At 54.0% G+C, this 23172-nt stretch overlaps 2 protein-coding genes and 1 pseudogene across 2 annotated transcripts; all 3 read left to right on the top strand.

Annotated features, from left to right (window-relative positions):
• The first annotated feature begins 263 nt into the window (after window positions 1–263).
• Window positions 264–12840, top strand: LOC149995391 (leukocyte immunoglobulin-like receptor subfamily A member 6). The gene is made up of 8 exons (XM_090259198.1): window positions 264–273; window positions 2463–2546; window positions 2667–2702; window positions 2888–3172; window positions 3316–3621; window positions 9977–10258; window positions 10551–10850; window positions 12719–12840. The coding sequence occupies exons 1-8, from the start codon at window positions 264–266 to the stop codon at window positions 12838–12840; spliced, it is 1425 nt and encodes a 474-aa protein (XP_090115324.1).
• Window positions 12841–16185: 3345 nt separating this feature from the next.
• Window positions 16186–20406, top strand: LOC149995390 (leukocyte immunoglobulin-like receptor subfamily A member 5). The gene is made up of 5 exons (XM_090259197.1): window positions 16186–16219; window positions 17397–17453; window positions 17623–17907; window positions 18051–18353; window positions 20220–20406. Exons 1-5 carry the CDS (start codon window positions 16186–16188, stop codon window positions 20339–20341), a joined length of 801 nt encoding a protein of 266 aa, XP_090115323.1. The 3' UTR covers window positions 20342–20406.
• Window positions 20407–20791: 385 nt separating this feature from the next.
• Window positions 20792–22149, top strand: LOC149995389 (uncharacterized; annotated as a pseudogene).
• The last annotated feature ends 1023 nt before the right edge of the window (window positions 22150–23172 follow it).

Raw genomic sequence — 23172 nt, 5'->3', positions numbered from 1 at the left:
CTCAAGCATTGCCTGTAGAGATGCTCGTGCTATTAAACTGAGGACAGGTCCTCCCTACCATTACTGATTTTCTTTGAATGACTCCCTTCTCTTCTCACTCCAATGGCATGAGGCTACATCTGTGTCTGTTTTGGAGCCGCACATTCACACTCTGGTTCCCTTTCCCATGTGTGAGTCTACATTCTCCCTTATTTCTATAAGGCACATCCTTCAATGTAGACTGCTCTTCAGGTCGGAGCAGTCTGTTTCAGAGAACTGAATACATGGATACAAGTAAGGTCTTGTTTTAAAACATAGCATCCTGATTAGGACAGAAAAATCTGAAATCATTGCTAAAAATGCCCTCTGGACACATCGAGCCCCTGTGTCCTCATCAGATAATAGTTCCTTCAGAAATGCCATCCGTTTGAATGAGACATTGAGGTTTGAAGAGAAAGCCAGAGAGTGGACTGATAAACCAACTCTCTGAAATAACAACTTTTTTAAAGCCTGGATTTGTGGTCCCTGGCACGGGGTGTGCTCTCTGCTTCTCTGCAAAACACCCAGCTGTTAGCCTCTTGGGCTGTAGCAGACGCCACCCTCACCACTTTTTTCTGAAACTCCCCATATCCATGGGATTCTCTCTTTCTAGTCTCCCTGTATCTTATTGTCTAATTCCACTCCCCCCGTATTGCATCCTAAATATTTCCTCATTGCTGTCTTCCAGTTTCATAATTGTATCTTCAGCTGTATCTTCTCCTTGATGGAAAAATATTTTGAGTGTTATTTCAAATTTTATTTTCTACCTCTAAGATGTTTGCCTTATTCGATTCTAAAATTCCATATTCTTCTATAATATCACCCCTGTTGTTGTTTGAAGAACACAAGTGTCTCCTTTATTTTTTCAGAAATCTAAATATACAATAAAAGGACTATCCCCTGTCCCTCGTTTTCTGTTTCCTCAGATATGACGACCCCCGTTACTGACTCTGTAGGCAGTGTTCACACCACTGTGAGTCTGGGTCCATTCCTGATGACACTCACCTCAGAGCACACACACCTGGTGCTCCACACACAGTCCCTCCCAGGGCTGTCCTGGCCTCGGGACTGAGAGCGGGTGGAGAGTTGCAGCTACTTCTCCCCATCATATTTGCTGCTCAAACTGAGCATCTGACTGGGATGTGCCTGGCAGGCATGACTCCAAGGTGAGCCTCACACTCACACCTGGACAGACACCCATGTCAGACTGGACTGGGTTGAGTCTGTTTCACACACACACACAACACACACACACACATAGAGGGGACATGGCTCAGTGCTGACTGGGGACTGAATCAGTGGACAGAGACATTCCAGATGGCCCAGAGGACCAGAGAGCTTCCAATTTCCACCTAGCAAAAGACCTCCCTGCTGCAGGGACCCTGGCATACCTGTCATGCCCACACAGAGGCAGGAGCCTCTACTCTGGGGAACCTGGATACAGAGAGGCCCCCAGTTTTGGCCTCTTTTCTCTGTGTGGTTCCTTCTCCATTTTGGAAACTTTCGTTTTTGGTTTTTTCTTTTCTTCTCTGAAATGGCATTGCCTCTTGAATGGGCACAGCCACAGCCCACCTTAGACTGTGGGGTCCATCACCTGACTTCTCATGTCTCATCCCAACATCTTCATGGGATCTGAAATGAACAACGATAGACCCCGCCCACCCACACAGGAACGCTGACCCCAAATGCCCTCTGAGCACTGAGGTTCATGACAACATGATGCCGATGAGGAAACTGTAGCTCAGGGACTGATTGAACGTGAGCGCTCAGGTCACACAGGCCGTGGACCACGGAGGAATATTTCAATAGGGATCAGCTTTCTCCCCCAAATGAGAGAAGTAACCCACTCATTGTGCCATAAATGAAGACGGGGCCACAGGATGAGGGAACAGCTCTTATGAGGAACAGGGACCCTGAGGGGCAGGAATGACTCTGAGGCTGGTTCCCAGGGAGGCGGGGTGGACGCCGTTGCTACAAAAAAGGAGAAGTTGGATTGGGGCTGTTATACATAGAAGCCACACTCTGGGGCCAGGGGGAGGGGCGCATGTCCTTTTCCTCCTTCCCTGCATGTGCCCTTGGTGCTCATGGTCACGGTGACACTGGACCTGCCTGCACGGACAGGGACCACGTCTTCCTGAAGCACCTGCAGGGCCTGGGTGGCCGCTGTCCATGGGGAGGACTCACAGGCAGGTGCTGATGGACAGCTGAGGGGGAGGGGGTCCCGTGGAGGAGGCTGTGACCTGGAAGGACATGCTCTGGGTCACCTCACATGCAAGGGACGTCTCAGGAGACTCTGGGGTCTATTTCTTGCTTAATAATGTGAATGAGGGCTGTGCTCCTGAGGAGACCCTGTTCCCCTTCCTGACAGGCTGCTGACGTGACACCCCGTGACAGGGAGGACCAGACTCCCAGTGGCCACACTCTGTGCGTCTGTCTACCCTGAGGACACTGGGGCCTCTTTCTTCTGCACAGCGGGGTCAAGAGGAGAGACACCACAGCCCCCACCCTCACGGCCCTGCTCTGCCTGGGTGAGACGTGAGGGGGGGGAGGGGAAGCCCTGCTCTGCCAGGACCCAGGACTCGGGGGCTCACAGGAGTAGGGTCCTGCTCTGGATTCAGGGCAGGTCTCTCACAGCGCCTCTCTTCCAGGGCTGAGCGTGGGCCTGCGGACCCCAGTGCAGGCAGGTGAGTCTTTCCAGGTGTCCCACGTCCCTGTCCTCACTAAGGACAAGAGGCTACCCTCTGGGACATTGGGGGTGGAGAACAGCAGGTCTTGGCTGATGGAGGAAGAACATATGAGATGTTCAGGGCTGAAAGCTGGGCACTGGAGTTGGGAAATGAACTGATATCCATCCCCCGGTTTCTTCCAGGGACGCTCCCCAAACCCACCCTCTGGGCTGAGCCAGGCCCTGTGATCCCCTGGGGGAGCCCTGTGACCATCTGGTGTCAGGGGACCCTGGAGGCTGAGGAGTACCGTGTGGACAAAGAGGGAAGCCCAGTGCTGTGGGACAGACAGAAGCCACTGGAGCACAGGGAGAAGGTCAAGTTCTCGATCACATACATGACATGGGACACTGCAGGAAGCTATCGCTGTTACTACCTCAGCCCCGCTGGCTGGTCAGCACACGGTGACCTCCTGGAGCTGGTGCTGACAGGTGAGAGGGCACTCAGGGGTCCCAGCCTCTGGCTCTGCGCTCAGGGAGACAGTGCTCTCAGGGTGTCTCCCCCTCACAGCCCAGTCCTGGGGAAATGAGGGAGGTGGACGCCCCATTTAACACGCTGCCTCCTTCTCCCCTAGGATTCTACAGCAGCAAACCCAGCCTCTCAGCCTTGCCCAGCCCTGTCGTGACCTCAGGAGGGAACATGACCCTCCAGTGTGGCTCAGGGCAGGGATTTGGCAGGTTCATTCTGACTGAGGAAGGAGAGGACAGGCTCCCCTGGACCCTGGACTCACAGCCACACCCCAGTGGGCAGGTGCAGGCCCTGATCCCTGTGGGCCCCGTGACCACCGGCCGCAGGTGGACATTCAGATGCTACGGCTGTAGCAGGAACACGCCCCAGGTGTGGTCACTGCCCAGTGACACCCTGGAGCTCCTGGTCTCAGGTGAGGACAACTCATCCTGGCCCCTGAGTGACTTAGTGGGGACACAGATCTGAGCGGAAACTCTGGTGGCCGGTCAGGGGCAGAGACACCAGGGTTCTGGGCCCAGAGGCCCTGGGAGTGAGAAGCAGTGAGAGCGGGAGGCTCAGGGAGGGCGACGGGTCCTCACGGGGCTGCTCAAGCCCCTCCTCCCCGTTCAGAAATCAGCTCAACGGTCACGTCCAAGGAAGACCTTCACTCCTGACACTGCCCAGAGCAGACCTGCCTCCTTGCACCTGATATAGTCTCCTTCCCTCAGTGCGCATGTGTGTGTGTGTGTGTGTGTGTGAATCTGACCAGCATATTTCATCTGCTGCAGATTTACACATTTGCTATTTATCTGCTCAGCCTCAGAAAACCAGAAATACTGTCATAATGACATACTAACTCAGCACTAGCGTTTGCAAATAATATGCATAGATTTGTGTGTGCTTGTATGCGTGTGTATATGTGTACATATATGTGCAGACATGTAAATTAAATACAAGCATAATAAACTCGCACACATATTCTATGGTAGGCAGTCCTCACTATGGGAAGAATTATTAGTGATGGCTTAAATAGGTGATGAAACATCAAGTGAACAGAATGAACTTGGTTAAAAAGGGGGTCAGGCCCAGACCCTCAACCCAATGGGCTCCTGACATAGGACCCCAAGACCACCATCCCCTCACCCCAGTACCTGCATCCTCAGCTGTAGAATAAGTGGGTACTCTCCTCCCAAAAGAATTAAGCAACACAGTCCTGGGTCCGAAAGTGAAACCAGAGCAGAGCAGAGCTCCATTGAATTGGAGAGAAAACTGTTGTGAATTTGAGGAACCACCAAAATAGGTTCCACTGGGACAGAGAAATGGGGATCTGCATTCGCATGAGTGACGAGGATTCCAGAGAGAACCTCCCACTGCAGAGAAAGGCGTCACTAAGGACAACACAGAGCCTATGTTGCGAGAAGTGGGTATTAGACCTGAGAACGCAGGGACGGGCTGGGTCAGGTCCTACCTTTTGTCATTCTCAGGAGCAGCCGGCACCATCAGCCCATCACAGAACAGCTCCAGTGCCAGGAGTGGGGAGGAGGGGAAATCCTCAGTGACGGGGCTCAGGCAGAGGGTCAGGTCCTGTCAGAAAGAGGCAGGTGTCCTAGATGGACATCCAGGATCCTGGAGTGACCGTCTGCCCTGAACTCTTCGACCTCTTTACCCACAATCCCTAGCCTCCCACCCCCAGGACTACACGGTGGAGAATCTCACCTGCATGGGCGTGGCTGGTCTGGTCCTGCTGGCCCTCGGGGTGCTGCTGCTTCAGGCTCGAGACAGCGAGAGGAGGGCCCACGCTGCAGCCGGGACGTGAACACAGAGGGGACGGGCACTGTTCAGAGTGGGGGAGCCGAGCCCATCTGATGACCCAGGACGTGGTGAAGGGCAGTCTGGGCTGCAGCTGGGGAACTGCTGCTGAGATCGTCCAGGGGAGCAGGCAGGGCGGTGAGGTTTGGAGACAAGAATTGCAAGCCGTGCTCCTGTAGAGATGCCTCCTCCATCCCACCGTGGGGCTGTCCCTCCCGGTCATTATGGACTCCTGTTGACTGTCCTTCTGTTCTCACACCTGTGGCCTGAGGGTCGCCAACAGGGCTGGTTTGTGTTCACACCTCTACACCCCTTCATGCTGGATCCCATTCATATAAATAACTGTGGCATCTTTATTCCCCAGAAAGTTTTTTAAACCAAAAAGAACAAAGTATGGGCACCTGCCATATTGTGGATGAACATCAAACCTCTGCACTAAATAAAAAGTGAAACACAAAAGATCTCATTATCTGTGATTTTATATGAAATGTCCGGGAGAAGGGAGCCCATTGAGGCAGAAATCAGGCGGTTTCTCAGAGGCTGACATGCAGGAGAGATGGGAGCCAGGCAGCTTGTGTTTTCCTTTGGGGCATGAAAACCTCTGAAACTACAGAGACATGATGGTGCAGCGTCGTGAATTTACTAAACTACAGTGAATTCTATGCTTTAAAAGACTCCATTCTATGTTACATGAACTTTACATCATCAGAAACAAATGCAAGTCAACCGCATGGTTCCCTGTGGGTCTCTTTTACCTTAGAAGTTGCACCCGGTCCCTGAGCCATTTCACTGGAGGCGGGACCCCCCAGGTCTGAGATGCCTTCAGGGCCCAGTGCTCTGGGCTCATCCCCCTGGTGGGAACCCACCATCATTTCAGGGTGTGGAGGGTGCAGGATCCAGGGTAAGCAGTGCGTTCCTGTGTCCTTTCCATCTGCGCTCACCTGCCATTCTACCGAGGATGCGCTGCAGCTCTGAGTCCCTTGCAGGCTGAGGGGTGGGGGAGGCCTGTGGCTCCCAAGCAGCGCTTCCTACACAAGTTGCTACTGCCCACATTTCAATCAGGCCCCAGAAATGACACCAGATGGAGCGTCCTGATGTATCGGGCGCTGCTGCTCCTCACGACAACCGTGAGAGCTGAGCTTCCAACGTCTCTACAAAGAGGAAGATAGAGCAGAAGTTACTGGTCTGTTGCAGGAACACAGATCTCTGGGTAGAGGCATTCCCATGCCCCTCCGCCCAGGTGTCCTGTGACTCAGGAGATGATGAGCTAATCTCGTCTCCGCCTGCGGCTTTAGGCTGTTCAGGCCACTGGGTCATGGAATCCTGAGGACAAAGAGGTCTTTTGAGTACTCCATCTGCCTCCGTGAAGATAAAGTCTTAAATTGGGGCTGACCTTGATGATTAGTGGATCTGCTTTGGATCCCTGATAGGTGCTAGCTAAACCAGAAGTTACCCTGGCTGTATTTTACATATTAATGATACTTTGCAAGAATTCTTTCACTTGTAAAAATTCTTTTATTGTCACACCCCCTGTTCTAGTAACTTTTGAAATCCTAATAAAAATAAGGTATGACCTCTGCTCTTTTGCTGATGGTCTGAGTGAGCCACAGTCCTCCGTGAGTACTGGCCATTCATCCTGCTTGCTGGAATTATCTCAGCATCCCCGACCATATTCAACACTTCACTGGTCAACACAGACGGTCACTCAGTGCTTCTCCACGTTGTAAATCACAGCCTGTGAACTGTCTGCACCTGGTGCCTCTGCCCAGCCCGTGGAGGTGGAATCAGTGTCAGGTGGGGAGTCCCTCACGCACAGAGAGGGGCAGCGAGGAGCACACGGGCCTCAGTGGATGGGATGGGAGAGATGGAGAAGGGCTCCTGCTCACAGACACGAGGGAGTCAGAGAGAGGAAGTGTGAGGGGGACACAAACACACACTCAGCCCAGGGCAGGGCAGCTCCTGCTGTGGGTCAGAGCACGGTGTCACCACGGCTCCCCAGCCTCCTGCTCCTCCCAAGGGTCCTCAGTCCTGAGACAGCTCCATGGGCCCCTCCAGGCAACCCTGGCAGAGCGTGGATGAGCCCTCCACCCTTACACCCCTCCCCCACCCAAGGGACATGCCCACAGCTCTGACCTCAGCCCTTCTTTCTGGGACCAGTTCACCACCACTGTCCCCTCAGATGAAGACCCAGGACCTCCTGTGGGTGTGACCCCTTCAGCCTCCTCTCTGGCCTCCTGCAGACCCTTCCGCCTAAGCTCACCTGTCCCGGCCCCTCTCCTGCACGGAGCCTTCCCACAGGGGTCCCCTCACTGCAGCCACACCCAATCGCTCTGTCTGACAGTGCCTGTTGCTGACGAGCGGGCTGAACCCAACTCTCCACCCCAAGTAGAATCCCATCCTCCTGCAAACCAGACGCATCCCAGTGACCGCCTCCCTTCCTCAGACCCACACACCTGCATCGTGACCACACGGTCCTTGTCATGGCGCCCCCTGAGCCAACCAGCTTAGAGCAGAGGCCTCTGCACACGTCCTTGACCAGATAATGACAAAGAAGTTTCTGCAGCTTCTCATGCAGCTTCAAATGTCCTTCTGTTGTGGGGTTTGTGTTAGGCTTTCATGAGAAATGCTCATAAGCTGCTGAGAGGACTGAGCAGCTCATTCCATGGGGGTGAGAAGGGGTTGGAGCTTCATCACAGTTGATCACCCACCCACCACCCCTCCGGTCTGTTCCCCATGGAGCGGAATCTCTCGAAGCAGCAATCTGCTCACACACCCCAGTAATGAATAGGCTTCCAATACCTTAAAGACAAGCCCAGGAGAACCTGTTTGGAGCAGAGGTTCATGTGACTGGGCACAGCACATGCTGGTAACTTCATGTGTGCAGAAGAATCTCCCTCTTCCTCAGTGACCTGTGGTGGCCCCTAACATGTCCAGGTCCCTCACTCACCAGCATGTCCCCACACACCATGACTAAGGTGCCAGACACCCTCTGATTCTTTCTGTCCTGTTTTTCTCCTTCTCAGAACATTACCAATGACACCCACATCACCCACTGCCTACACACTGTGCTGTCTGGGGTCACTGATCAGCACTGAGAGTGTCCAGGGGAGGAAGCAGGCACCTCCCCCAGTGAAGTTCATTCAGGACAAGCAACTGCTCAGTAAACACCAGTTGGTTGTGGTGAAGGAGAAAGGCCGGAAGAAAATTTGCATATAGGTCACGTGGGTTCTAGAAGAGGAAGAGTCAGAGCTGCAGTAGAAATCGGGCTGCTCTTGAGTCCTGCGCTGTGTCTTCTCCCCTCCTGTCCTGGGACATGTGTCACGCTCTAGATTTGGGTTTTTCATGAAGTGGAAGCAGGTGTGCGGGGTCTGCTGAGACTCATTCTGGTCTGACAGCTCCCAGAACCTGCTGTCTCCTCGACCAGATTGCGGCAGAGAAGGAAACTGTAACTTGTCCCACAAGCCAGGACCTCATCACTCCAGTGTGTCTGTCTGTCCTGCTGGGCTCTGTGGACCCCATATGCCATCTTGACCACCGGGAACCCAGGGAGACAGAGCCATGACCCTGACGCTCACTGCCCTTCTCTGCCTCGGTGAGTTTGGAGGAAAAGGAAAAAATTGGTCCCCTTGCCTGCCAGGTCCTCTTCCCCAAAAGGACCCAGGGCTGAGGACGCTCAGTGGGGACAGAAGTCCTGGGGGCAGGAGAGGTGTGCTCAGCCCCAGGTCTGACCCCAGCGCTCAGGGACCAGAGAAGCTCTGGAGCTCCTGTGTGTGTGGAAGGGGGACAATCTCACCCGACTCTCTTCCAGGGCTGTGTCGGGGCCCATGGGACCAAGTCCAGGCTGGTGAGTCCTCCCCCAGACCCCCTCCCTCAGCACAGTGACACCCTTGGGCAGCTGGGCAGCACAGGTTCTGGAAATGGGGACAGTCTGGGAGGGGCGTTGGAGCGACAGCTGCGGAAACTGAGGGGACAAGGACACCCCTTACACCCCAGGTCTGCTTCCCTTCCAGGAGTCCTCCCCAGACCCTCCATCTGGGCTGACCCAGGCCCCGTGGTCAGCAAGGGGGGCCCTGTGACCATCTGGTGTCAGGGGTCTCTGCAGGCGGAGGGCTACGCGCTGTATCAAAACAGCAGCACTAAGCCCTTGGACACGAGGACCCCACAGACCCCCAGCAACAAGATCGGGTTCCTCATTCAGTCCGTGGGCGAACACCACGCAGGGCTATACCAGTGTGCGTACAGCACTGGGAACACAGTGTCTGAGCGGAGTGACCCCCTGCTCCTGGTGGTGACAGGTGAGGGGGAACCCGGGTCCCCTCCCCACTGAGGACTCCTCCTCAGAGGCTGAAGGGAACAGTGTGGCTTTAGGGGCCTCACTCCTCACAGCCGACACCTGGGGAAGGTCGGGGTGATGATCACTTCACCTCCTGTCCTCCTTCTCCCTCAGGAGTGGACGAGGCCCCCTCCCTCTCAGCCCAGCCCAGCCCCGTGGTGGCCGCGGGAGGGAACGTGTCCCTCGTGTGCAGATCACGGAACATCACGGGCACCATGTATCTGCTGAAGGAGGGAGGGGCTGACCCGCCCCGAAGCATGAAATCGGAACTGAGGTTCTCTGCTGGGAGGTGGTGGACCCAGGCCACCTTCCCAGTGGGCCCCGTGAGCTCCTCCCACGGGGGGACCTACAGATGCTATAGGTCTCCAGGCTCCTCCTACCCCAACCTGTGGTCACACCCCAGTGATCCTCTGCACATCGAGGTCACAGGTGAGGCGGCCCACACTTGTCTTCAGTTCTTTCCTGTACCCAAGTAACTGATCTGAACCTTGTGCCTAGTAGAGCCCTGGGGGTCGTGGGGTCAGGGACACTGGCATGTTGGGGACAGACCACAGGGGGAGGCTCAGGGAGGGACCAGGAGAACTGTCCCTGCGGCCCCGTGGGTGGTGGGTGTGTGTCCCCTGGGTGCTGACACCCCCCTCCCCAGGCGTGTACAGGGCGCCCTCCCTCTTGGCCCAGCCGGGCGCACTGCTGCTGCGAGGAGACAGCCTGACCCTCCAGTGTCGCTCAGAGTCCGGCTGTGACAGATTCGCTCTGACCAAGGACGCGGGGCCCCCTGCCCCCCAGCGTCTCCATGGGCAGGACAGCCCCGACTTCCCCCTGGGCCGGGTGAACCGCACCCATGGGGGCCGGTACAGGTGCTACTGTGGCCACAGCCTCTCCCACGCGTGGTCGGCCCCCAGCGCCCCCCTGGACATCCTGATCGCAGGTGAGGACCCTGCACGGCCCTGTCCTGTCTGCTGAGGGCTCAGCCCAGGGTCACCATGGTGGTGTGGGGTGCAGGTGAGGGACCTGGTGCAGAGGCTGGGAGGGGCTGAGATTTAGGGGGAGGAGCGAGGAAGGAGGAGTGTGGGTCATGGGGATGAAGGAGACCCTCCCAGAGGGACAGAGAGTGTCCCAGACAGCGTCCCTGGGGAACAACATGGTCCCTCAGCTCTGGGACAAGGGCATGGGGGGCGTGGGAGTGATTCTCTGCACATCGCACCTCTCCTCTCCCCCAGGACTGTACACAAAACCCTCCCTCTTGGCCCAGCCGGGGCCCTCAGTGCCCTTGGGAACAAACGTGACCCTGCGGTGTGGATCCGAGGTCGGGTCTGACACCTTCCACCTGCACAGGGAGGGGTCCCTGGGTCCTCCCCGGCAGCTTCGTCTGCAGGACACGGCCGCCCCCTCTCAGGCCAACTTAGTCATCGGCCCTGTGACCTCAGGTGACAAAGGGACCTACAGGTGCTACAGATCACACAGCACCTCCCCCTACCTGCTGTCACAGCCCAGTGAACCCCTGGAGCTCACGGTCTCAGGTGAGGGACTCCTACCCTGTCCACTGGGGGAGCAGACTCTGTCCCAGTAGAGCTTGGGCTGGGACAGGGAAAAAGGAGAAACAGTGAAGTCACCAATAGGGGGAATCTCACCCACATAAAGCGATGAAGAAGATGGGGTGTCCCCACATATCTAGGCCTTATCATGTCTGAGGATCCAGGAGGTGCTGGGCGTGTGCATGGAGGGAACTGAAGAGGGTGAAGGGCCAACATTTTGGGAAAGTAAATGGGACATGAAGAGGCAGGCACAGCCCCACTTCCTCCTCTGGTTCGTGATTCATGCAGCATTTGGGGTCCACAGACCCTCACCCACACAAACAAACTTCGTGTCTATGGGGTACCAGAGTCCTCTTAGCCTAGAGGACACACAGACTCCACCTGTCTTATGCTAGTTTCTGAGTTTATGCTTCAACACATCAAATATTTACAGAAGGGCTTGTTTCTCATAGTCCCAGGGATAAAAGTGGAGACTTAGGATGGGACCGCATGTCTCAAGTAGCACTGAGGTCACTAGGTCCTGTCTGGTCATCAAAGAAAAGGCAGATGCCCAGCTCAGGTGCAGAGAAAAGGGTGGGTGCCATGCCTGCCTCTGTCCGTGGTGCTCATTCCAGGGTCCTGCGTCATCCCGGCACCTGTGCACTGAGGCCCACAGAGGAAGATAGAGTAAAGGGGGCCTCTCGTTTCTGGGTCAGGGTGATTGAGGATCCACTGAGAGTCTAGGCTGACATGGCGTTGGCTCAGCCCCCTTGAGACAGATCCCAGTGACAAAATCCTACCGTATCTGGGACTTGGTCCTCTCGTGTATCAAAGCAGGAGCCTACCCTGTCTGGAATTGAAAAAAGCTGAATCAGTTGAGAACTTTGGTGCCAGTGAATCCTTGTGGGAGAAACAACACGAGTCCACTCTGAGCAAGTCCTGTCTCCTCTGGGGACCAATGTCATTACGTGGACATGGAGAGACGGCAGGATTTCTGCTCAGTTTCCATGAGCACCAGGTTGTCAGCTGAATCGGGTCATTTTCCAAAACATCTTTCATAAGAACTCATACCCGTGCCCCCTCCCACTCCCAGTGTTCCCTGTCTTTCCTGCAATTTCAGTTGTCATGTTATTGAGAGCATTTCTTGTATCTATAGAGATATGTAATTTCATGCGGGTGTTGATCTAAATATTTTCCTTTATGATTTATTCTTTTGCTAGTTTCTTCTCAATCTTCCTATTAGAGTACACACTGAATGAACGCTTATGGGTTATGTTAATTGCAGCATGCGTGAAACCAAAAATAAAAATGCCAGTGTTGTACATATTACATCGTTTATTTTCAAAAAGAGTGATAGGAAGAAGAAAAACTTGTCACATGGAGATTATATTCCCAAGCCATGGACAGAAGAGGTAGCTGAGGCAGAGCAATGAGGAGATAGACCCAGCCCTTCACTCCCTCATGTCCTGACTTTCAGGACAAATCACAGTCCCCCATGTCATCTTTGCTTTCTAATAAAATGCAAGGTAAGTCACCTGAGGTGCTCACACCAGGGACAGAGATGGTCACTGTTAGTCTTAGAAACTCATTTACAATCAGAAGAGATCACTTAAGCATTTGTATGTCTCCTCACTCACATCCTATGTTTTCTTTTCCTTTGGAGCAGCTGATACTCTGGGATGATGACAAAATAATTCAGATCAAAGACTACAGAGCAGAAAAAAATCTCAGTTATGGGACTGGGCTCAGTGGGTCAAAGCCTGTCAATGAAATGCAGGTGCCCTGGTGGACATCCAGGGAAACTGGGGTGAGATGAATCTGCTATGACCTCTGTAACCTTTATACCCCATTTTTTTTTGCCTCCCACCCCCAAGACTACACAGTGGAGAATCTCATCCGCATGGGCGTGGCTGGCTCGGTCTTGCTGGCCCTCGGGTTGCTGGTGGGTCAGGCTCGAGACAGCGAGAGGAGGGCCCACGATGCAGTGAGGACGTGAACACAGAGGGGACCGGCACTGTTCAGAGTGGGGGAGCGTGGAGCCCATCTGATGACACAGGACATGGTGAAGGACACTCTAGCCTGCAGCTGGGGAACTGCTGCTGAGAGCGGCCAGGGGAGCAGACATGGCATGACATTTGGAGGCAGGAAACGCGAGCCGTGTTCCTGGAAGTATGCCTTGTCCATCCCACCGTGGGGCTGTCCCTCCCGGTCATCACGGACTCCCGTTGACTGCCCTTCTGTTCTCACACCTGTGGCCTGAGGGTCGTCCACATGGCTGGTTTGGATTCACAGCTCTACACCCCTTAATGCTGGATCCCATTCATATGAACAACTGTGGCATCTTCATTACCCAGAAAGGTTTTTAAACCAAAAAGAACAAAGTACGGGCACTTTCCATATTGTGGGTGAACACCAAACCTCTGCAGTTAAATATAAAGCTAAACACAAAAGATCCCATTTTTCTGTGATTTTATATGAAATGTCCGGGAGAAGGGAGCCTATTGTGGCAGAAATCAGGTGGTTTCTCTGGGGCTGACGTGGAGGAGCTGCGAGAGCCGGACGGACGACTTGGTGGTATTTTGGGGCATGAAAACCTCTGAAACTAGAGAGACGTGATGGTGCAACATCGTGAATTTACTAAACTCCAGATGATTCTACGCTTTAAAAGGCTCAAATGTATGTTACATGAATTTTACGTCATCAAAAAGAAATGCAAGTCAACCACATGGTTCCCTGTGGGTCCCTTTTACATAAGAAGTTGCACCCAGTCCCCATGCTGTTTCATGGGAGGTGGGACCCCCCCAGGTCCAAGAAGCCCTCAGGGCCCAGTGCTCAGGGCTCAGCCCCATGGTGGGAGCCCACCCTCATTCCAGGGTGTCGGGGTGCAGGATCCAGGGTGAGCAGCGCATTCCTGTGTCCTTTCTGTCTGTGCTCACCTGCCATTTAACCAAGGACGCCCCACAGCTCTGAGTCCCTTGCAGACTGGAGGTGTGGGTGCATAGGCCTGTGGCTCCCAAACAGCGCTTCCTGCACACGTCCCTGCTGCCTGTGACTCAATCAGGCCCCAGAAGTGACACCAGATGGAGAGTCCTCATGTCTCGGGCGCTGCTGCTCCTCACGACAACCGTGAGAGCTGAGCTTCCAACGTCTCTACGATGAGGAAGATAGAGCGGAAGTTACTGGTCAACACAGACGGTCAGTAAGTTCTCCATGTTGTAATCACAGCCTGTGAACTGTCCGCACCTGGTGCCTCTGCCCAGCGCGTGGGGGTGGAATCAGTGTCAGGTGAGGAGTCCCTCACGCACAAAGAAGGGCAGCGAGGGGCACACGGGCCTCAGCGGACGGGATGGGAGAAATGGAGAAGGTCTCCTGCTCACAGACATGAGGGAATCAGAGAGAGGAAGTGTGAGGGGGACACAAACACACACCCAGCCCAGGGCAGAGTGGCTCCTCCTGTGGATCAGGGCACAGTGTCACCACGGCTTCCGAAAGTCCTGCTCCTCCCTGGGGTCTTCCGTCCTGAGACAGCCCCATGAGACCCTGCAGGCAACCGAGGCAGAGAGTGAATGAGCCCTCCGCCCTTCTTCCCCTCCCCCACGCAAGGGACTTGCTCAAGCTCAGATCCCAATCCTTCTTTCTGGGACCAGTTCACCACCATTGTCCCCTAAGCTGAAGACCCAGAACCTCCTGTGGGTGTGACCCCCTCAGCCTCCTCTCTGGCCTCCTGCAGACCCCCCCGCCCAGCAGAGGTGTTTCCTCTCGGGGACCTGAGTGCACCTGTCCCGGCCCCTCCCCTGCATGGAACCTTCCCACAGGGTCCCCTCGCTGCAGCCACACCCAGTCCCTCCGCCTGACGGTGCCTGTGGCTGACAAGCGGGCTGAGGTCAGCTCTCCACCCCAAGCAGAGCCCCCTCCTCCTGCAAACCAGACCCACCCCAGGGACCACCTCCCCTCCTCAGAACCACATGCCTGAGTCATGACCGCAAGGTCCTTGTCATGGCGCCCATGAGCCAACCGGCTCAGAGCAGAGGCCTCTGCACACGTCCTAGACCAGATAATGACAAAGAGTTTTCTGCAGCCTCTCACTCAACTGTACACAGTTTTGCTGTAGGAAGTGGGGAGGATTTCACAAGAAGTTCTCACAGCAACTTAGGGTGCTGATTAGCCCGTCACCCAGGGGCCTGTGATGTTGGAGTTCCATCACCGTTTATTACCACAAAGTCTTCTCCTACAGTCTTTTCACACAGAGTTGTATCTATTTAAACCAGCAATCTGTCCACCCATTTTTTGTGTGTGTGTTTTTACATTTTAAAAAGATTTTATTTATGTATTTTTTTAGAGAGAGGACAATGGAGGGCGAAAGACGGGGAGAGAAACATCAATGTGTGGTTGCCTCTCACGAGCCCCCAAATGGGGACCTGGCCTGAAACCCACGCATGTGCCCTGACTGGGAATCGAACCAGTGACTCTCGGTTTGCAGGCCAGTGCTCAATCCACTGAGCCACACCAGCCAGGGATGTTCACACTATTTGTTACTGACAATTTTCCTGTAACCTTAACGATAAAGTACCTAGTGAGCAGAGACCTCGTGTGACAGGGCACAGCACACCCTGGTGACTATGTGTCTGTAGAAGAATCACCCCCTTCCTCAGCGCCCTGTGCTGGCCCCTAGCGTGTTCTGGTCCCTCCCTCACCAGCAGGTCCCCACACTCCATGACTAAGGTGACAGATGCCCTCTGATCACGTCAGTCCTCTGCTTTTCTCCTCAATGAATGACCAAAACGGCACCACATCACCCACTGCCTACACACTGCGCTGTCTGAGTCACTGATCAGCACTGCGTGTGTCCAGGGGAGGAGGCGGGCACCTCCCCCAGGGAACTTCATGCCTGGACAGGCAACTGCTCAGCAGATGTTGGTTGGTTGCGGGGGTGAGAAAGGCCAGAAAGAAATTTTTATTTACATTGTCTCAGGAAAGGGAACTGAAATGCCCACAAGCACACGGATTCTACAAAAGGCAGAGTCAGGGCTGCAACAGAAACTGGGCTGCTCCTGAGTCCTGCCCTGCGTCCCCTCCCCTCCTGTCCCGGGACAGGTGTCACGCTCTGGATTTGGGTTTCCCATGAAGTAGAGGCAAAGCCTGTGGAGTCTGCTGAGACTCAGATCTGGTCTGAAAGCTCCCAGAATCTACTGTCACCTTGACTAGATTGCAGCTGAGGAGGAAACTGTGACTTGTTCCACGGAGCCAGGACCTTGTCACACATATTGTGTCCTTCTGCCCTGAGGGGCTCTTTGGACTTCATACGCCATCTGCAACACTGGAAACCCTGGGAGACAGCGCCATGAGCCCGACCCTCATTGCTCTCCTCTACCTTGGTGAGTTTTGGGGAAAAGAGAAGGATGGGTCCCCTCCCCTCCCAGGTCCATGACTCACGAGGCTCAGTGGAGGCTCAAATTCTAAGGACAAGAGATATTGGTTCAGCACTCAAGGACTCAGACAGTTCCTGAGGAAAATGGGGTTCATTCACATGGCGCCTTGGTGTAAGACCCAACAATCAGTGTTGATGAGAACAGGTCTTTATTTACAAGGTTTCAACCTGGGTGTGGGCAGCTGTGAGCATTTGAGCTCAGGACCCTTTTCTCCCATGAGACCCAGGACTTCCTTTGCTCCCCAAAAGGCTATAAGCCAGAAATATGCCCATTAGTTCCCCACCCCTTATCTGTCAGCTCTCTCCTTCAGGATCTTGGGTACAATTTCATCATGAAACAGAAGCCACAGGCTGTTCGGTTCTGATGGGCTCAATGGTCTGCCACCAAAAAGGAAAGGATTTGCTTATTTAAATGTTGTAGGGATTTAGATTAATGGTGGATTTCTGCTGTTAAGTCTTACTTTCTTTATAATACCCACAAACACATAGTTCTGCCTCCCCCTGCCAAACCAGGCTAGTTTCGGATCAGAGAAGCCAGAGGCACCATTTCTCTTTAGGAGAATCACAGTCCGTGGGTTCGTATTTCCCAAAGTCAGTTCAGCTTTATCAGCTCCCATCCTTTTGTGCCTGATTGGGAAGGTTTTGTCCATTGTGAGGATTTTCAGGTCTTAATGCAGAACCACGTAGCACCTTCTTATGTGCCCAACCTTAAGGACAGCTGGTGAGCTGCTTGTGTTCCCTTTGAAGCCATATGGCTTTCTTTTTACCTCATTACAAACCACGTGGTGTTTTCCCTGTTTAATGGCTGCCACTTTATTTTAAACCCCTGACTGTGGCCTGTGACGCAGTCAGGGTGTTGACCAGTCCTGGCTACTCCAGAATTTTTTCAAGGCCCAGAAAGCTGCTTCTTCATCACCATTCTATGGTCAAAGCCCCTCCCATCTCCTGGTGCCACCACCATTGGCAGAACTGAGAACCCAGCTACAGCCACAGGTGCGCCAAGTCCCTGTAAAGCTGCAGAATCTCCCTCTCACATCCCCAAGCCAGGGGCTGTGGGGAATCTGGGGGAGGCTGCTCTGTAACAAGCCCAGTTCTGGAGCTCCTGTGTGTGGGTTCAAGGACAGTCTCACCCGACTCTCTTCCAGGGCTGTGTCGGGGCCCATGGGACCACGTCCAGGCCGGTGAGTCCTCCCCCAAACCTGCTGCTTCATTCCCAAGTCATCACTGAGCACCTGGGGGCACACAGTGGGTCTGGGCTGATGGGGACCAGTCTGGGAGGGGCTTTGAAGCAGCAGCTGGGGAAACAGGGGACAAGGTCATCCCTGACATTTCATGTCTCTTCCTTTCCAGGAGTCCTCCCCAAGCCCTCCATCTGGGCTGACCCAGGCCCCATGGTCAACAAGGGGAGCCCTGTGGCCATCTGGTGCCAGGGGCCTCTGCAGGTGGATGCCTACACTCTGTATAATGAGCCGTACTCTGTACTCAGGGTGACAGGGAACCCACAGGACCCCAGCAATAAGACCGGGTTCCCCATTGAATCCACGAGCACCTACGATGGGGGGAGATATCGGTGTGCCTATCACAGCTCCAGTGGCTTGTCTGAGCGGAGTGACACCCTGGTGCTGGTGGTGACAGGTGAGAGGGTGGAACCAAGTCCCCTTCTCCCAAGCAAAGAAGATCAGAGTGTGGCTCAGGGGAACCTCACTCCTCACAGCACACACCTGGGGAAGGTGGGCTGATGGTCCCACATTGAACACAGTTCCTTCCTTCTCTCTCAGGAGTGTATGACGCACCCTCCCTCTCAGCCCAGCCAAGCCCTGCGGTGGCCTCAGGACAGAATGTGTCCCTCTCATGTAGCTCCGTGTTCAGTCACCATTACCACCTGGTGAAGGAGGGAGCAGCTGACCAGCCCCAACACATGGAATCCATGACCTCTGACAAGGGGTGGAAGGACCGGGCCATCTTCTCAGTGGGTCCCGTGCGCACCTCGCATGTGGGGACCTACAGGTGCTATACTTCTTTCACCCTCTTCCCCTATGGGTGGTCACACCCCAGTGACCCTCTGCATCTCAAGGTCTCAGGTGAGGGCACTCATGCTCATGCCCCTCTCTGTTCTATACCCCAAATAACTGACCTAGGCAGTGTGCTCAGGGAAGCCCTGGGGATAACGGGGTTTCAGTTTCACTGGCCTTTTGGGACCTGAACCACACAGGCAGGAAGCTTAGGGTGGGAGCCAGATGAACACACACTGCGTTTCAGTGAGCAACATGGGGTCCCAACACCACTGGGTGTTGCAGGGAAGATACCGAAGTCCATGAGAAACCAACCTTCAAGGAAGAGAAATGGGACTTTATGGGACAGCAAGAGGCAGGCACAGCCCACATCATCCACTGGTTCGTGTCTTATGCTCATTTGGGGTCTACAGACCCTCACTCACGTGGACCAACTTCATGGCTGTCGGGTAGCAGAGTCTTCTTAGCCCAGCAGACACACAGACTCCACCAGGCTTTTTCTAGTTTCCCAGTTTCTATTTCAATTAATCAAGTGTTTACAGAAGGGCTTGTTTCCTAAAGTGCTGGGGATAAAGGTTGAGACTTAAGGATGGGACCGCATGTCTCAAGTAGCACTGCGGTCACTGGGTCCTGTGTGGTCAGCACAAGAGGAAATGCATGAAGGGGAAGATGCCCAGCTCGGGTGGGGAGAAAACAGTGGGCGCCAGGCCTGCCTCTGTCCGTGGTGCTGATTCCAGGGTCCTGCCTCATCCCGGCACCTGTGCACTGAGGCCCACAGAGGAAGACAGAGTAAAGGGGGCCTTTGGTTTTGGGTCAGGGTGACTGAAGATCCACTGGGAGTCTAAGCTGAAGTAAAGTTGGCTCAGCCCCCTTGAGATGAATCTTAATGATGAAATCCTATCATATCTGCAACTTGGGTCTCTCATCTATCAAAGGAGAATCTTATCCTTAATTTGGAAAAGCTCTATCAGTTGAGAACTTTGGCGCCAGTGAACCCTTGTGGGAGAAACAACACGAGTCCACTCTGAGCATGTCCTGTCTCCACCGGCGACTAATGTCATTACGTGGGCATGGAGAGATGGCAGGATTTCTGCTCAGTTTCCACAAGTACCAGGTTGTCAGATGAATCAGGTCATTTTCCAAAACACCTCCTATAAGACTCATACCAGTGCCCTTTCCCCTCCCAGAGTTCCCTGTCTTTCCTGCAATTTCAGTTCTCACATTATCAGAGCCTGTCTTATATCAATACATATCTATATCTTTATCCAGGTGTTTACTTAAACCTTTTATCCCATCATTTATCTCTTTTGCTAGTTTCTTATCAATCTTTCTACAATGAATCTAGGCTACAAAACTCGATAAATAATCAGGTCTGGCAACTGTGATAATCCTTGATCTCAGAAAGATTACGCGATATTCCATGATTTCTTTTCTAAAGAAGAGACTGATAAAAGAAAGAAAAGTGATATGAAACTATATAATCCTAATCCGAGACCCAGGGAGCTAGCTGAGGTGGAGGAACTTCATGCTCCTCATCACAAGAAAACATGAAAGCCCAAAGGTCACCTTTGTATCCTAATTAGAGGCAGACAAGACCCCAAAAATGGCCATCTCAGGGGAAGCGAAGGGCAGTACTAGATACAGAGACTCACTGGAGATCACAGAAGGCTTGAGCGTTCCCACATCTCCTCACCCACGCCCTGCGTGTGTTTGTTTTCAGGAGCAGTTGATACCCTGGGGCCATCACAGAACCAGCCAGACTCCAAGAGTGGTGAGTGAGTCGTGATTCCCTGTTAGGGCGCTGAGGCCACGGGGTCCAGTCCAGTCAATGGCAGAGGGGTGACTGGGAGAGGCATCCAGAGGTCCTGGGGTGCTTCAACATGACCCTGACCTCTGTGACCTCTTTTCCTCCATCTCCAGACTCAAACACCCAAGACTACACAGTGGGGAACCTCATCCGCATGGGCGTGGCTGGCTTGGTCCTCGTGGTCCTGGGGGCGCTGCTGCTTCAGGCCTGGCACAGTCAGGGAAGCCCCGACGACGCAGCCAGGACGTAAACACAGGAGACAACAAACGCACCATCCAGGGAGGTAGAGCCTTGGAAAAGCCTGGAGACTTGGACGATCTTGGGAACCTGCTGAGAATGGCGAGGGGGTGGGCGTGGCTCTGGTGCAGGGAGAGGTCAGGGCTGGTGGACAGACAGAGGCCTCCCCATAGATCAACAGGGTCGCTACCCTTCACTCTGCTCTTGGTTTTCCTTGACTGGCCCCTCTGTTCTCAACTCCATGGCGCGGGGCTAGAGCCCACATCACAGGTTCTAATCCACACCTGTGCTCAACCTCCATCTTGGTCCGCTTTCAGGGAAGGCACTTTTCTCACTTTTATACATCACATTCGCCGAGTGTGCATCTCTTTGGTCAGACACCAAATCTGTTTTAAATGTGAATAAATCTGAATAAATGGATAAATACCAAGAATAGTTTGGACTTATAGACACAGACGACAGTATGACGGTTACCAGGTGAATGGGGGCAGGTGAGAAAAGGAGATTTGACTCTGAAAGAGGAACACGGTGCAATTACGGATGATGTTTATAGAACTGTGTGCTTGAAACCTCTGTGACATTTTAACATTTGATAATTTTTATAGGGAGGGGAAGGGAGGGGGGAGAGAGAGAGAGAGAGAGACATCGATATGCAGAGAAACTGATTTGTCGGCTCTGCCCGCCCCCAGCTGCCCTCGGGCAGGGACTTGGCAACCCAGCCGTGGGCCCCAACCAAGAATGCTGGTCATTCAACGCACGTGGTAATGTCCTTCCAGAAATGCCGTGATTATCATGGAGAGCACTTGTTGGAAATGACAGTCAGGTGGTGTGTTTAGGAACCTGCTCTGAGAACACACCGTTTGGGGTTCCCCATCCCCCGAAGCCCTGGATTGTGGCTTTTCCCTAATTCCCGGGTGTGAATGCTTCCTCAGGGCGGGGGGAGTGGCCACCTCCCTCTGCCCGGACCTCCCCGCCAGTCTCCCCCTCCATCAGCTTCACCGAGTCCCAGCCGCGCAGCCTCTCCGACCGCTTGGCGGTGGAGAACCGTCCAGGTTACTTTCAGACCACGCGCTCTGACAGGCTCCTCACGCGCCCTGGTGCGCTGCGCGGCGGGGACGAGCGCCAGCCCGCCACCAGCCTGGATGTGCGTTGGTGGTCCCGCCGGCCCGAAGCCACTGCCGCGCCACCCCTGCTGGCTGCCAGGATCCCAGCAGTCCTGCAAGGTGGGACCCGTAGTTCCAGGGAGGCCCCGCGCCCTCCTCCCCCTGCCCTCCGCGCCCCTCCCTCTGGTCCCAGTCCTAGCGCACCTGCCCAGGTCCTCTGCCCGCCGCCGCTGCCGCTAACGCGAGCCACCGAGTCCCTTCCCGGGCTGCGCCAAGGCTACTGCAAGTGCTCACATCTCCAATAGGCCCTGCGAACGCGCACAGGTGAGCGCCCCTGGGCCTGCGACAGGCTCACCTGCGACAAGAGCTTCGCGCGCTCTGACGAGCTGGCCCGCCACCACCGGACGCACACGGGGCAGGAGCGCTTCACCCGCAGTGACCAGCTGTCCAAGCTCGCGCGCCGCCACCCCGATTTCCCTGTAACTGCTCCGGAGCTCTGGCGCCCGCAGCTCCGCGCCAGCGATTCGCCGCCCTGCAGCCTGGCCACCGTCCCGCACCCGGCCCAGCTCTCAGCCCTGCCCCTGCCAGCCTGCAGGGCCCCGGAGCTCGCCCCGCCCAGAGCGCCGGCAGCGCGTTCGCTGTCCAGCCCCCCTTCCAGCGGTCCCCTGAGGCTCTAAGATGCCTCCGATCCCCTCAAGACAGCAAGGAGGAGGCCTGACACTGGACTTGGGTCAGCTGGACCTTGGAGGTGGCCCCCAATATGGGTGGCTGGGACCTGTGTCTGTACAGAGCCATGACTTATTTTTTTATATAACAAAATTTTAAAAAGACAAAGTTTACCAATAACCAGCCAGAGACATTGAAACCAGAGGACAAGACATACAACTTAAGGGTTCTGCCACAAGAGGGAGCCAGAAGCACAAAGCCAGGGTCTCTATGCAAGGCGGGAGAAGCCCCAGAACCTAAGCAGGACCAACACAAAGGACCCCTCATCTGAAGGCAGCTGGTCACGCTTGGAGGACGTGACTGCTACTTCAGACACATAAAGGGAGCACAAAACTCCAAAGAATAGGAAGAATCAAAAACATAACAACACTGAAGATCATAGTAACCACCCCACATCTGATCCCAAAGACACGGAGATCTGCAATTTACCCTGTAGATGATCCAAAAGAAACCCAATGAGCTCCATGACAAAATCTGAAAGATGGATCAATAAAGTCAGGAAACCATTATATGGGCCAAATTGCAGCTTTAACAACGAGACACAAATCGTAAAATAAAACCATAAATTCTGGGGCTGAAGAAGTCAATGAATGATCAGTGGTATAGACGGCATCGACCAAAGAACAGATCGAGAAAAACCACAGGCCAATATTCTTATTGAATATAGATGTAAAGTTTTATACAGTTTTAGACACCATAATCCAGTGGGCTTTAACACAGGGTCCCAGAAATATGAAAGAACATTTCAACATACGCAAATCAATAAGATTTTTCACCACAATAATAAAGTAACTGATATAAAACATATGGTTGTTTCAATAGATGTAGAGAAAGCATTTGAGAAAATACACCATTCTTTCATAGTAAGCACTGTCAACAGATTCGGGAGTAGAAAGAACACACCTTTACAAAGTAAGGGTCCCATGGGGCAAGCCCAGAGTTAACATACTCAACAGTGGAAAGCTGAAAGGTTTTCCTCTGAGATCAGGGACAAGAGAAGGATGCCCACTCTCAA

The sequence above is a fragment of the Furipterus horrens genome, unplaced genomic scaffold (genome assembly GCF_987537825.1).
Source record: "Furipterus horrens unplaced genomic scaffold, mFurHor1.1.pri manual_scaffold_13, whole genome shotgun sequence".
In the NCBI taxonomy this organism is placed as follows: Eukaryota; Metazoa; Chordata; class Mammalia; order Chiroptera; family Furipteridae; genus Furipterus; species Furipterus horrens.
Note: the sequence above shows the minus strand (reverse complement) of the source record. Positions and strands in the feature narration are given on the sequence as shown.

Coding starts and splice junctions, on each gene's coding strand:
- LOC149995391 (XM_090259198.1), top strand. Junction 2,547..2,666: donor CACGGCCCTGCTCTGCCTGG/GTGAGACGTGAG, acceptor CCTCTCTTCCAG/GGCTGAGCGTGGGCCTGCGG. Junction 10,851..12,718: donor CCTGGAGCTCACGGTCTCAG/GTGAGGGACTCC, acceptor CCCACCCCCAAG/ACTACACAGTGGAGAATCTC.
- LOC149995390 (XM_090259197.1), top strand. CDS start 16,186: ATGAGCCCGACCCTCATTGCTCTCCTCTACCTTG. Junction 16,220..17,396: donor CATTGCTCTCCTCTACCTTG/GTGAGTTTTGGG, acceptor GTTCAAGGACAG/TCTCACCCGACTCTCTTCCA. Junction 18,354..20,219: donor TCTGCATCTCAAGGTCTCAG/GTGAGGGCACTC, acceptor CAAACACCCAAG/ACTACACAGTGGGGAACCTC.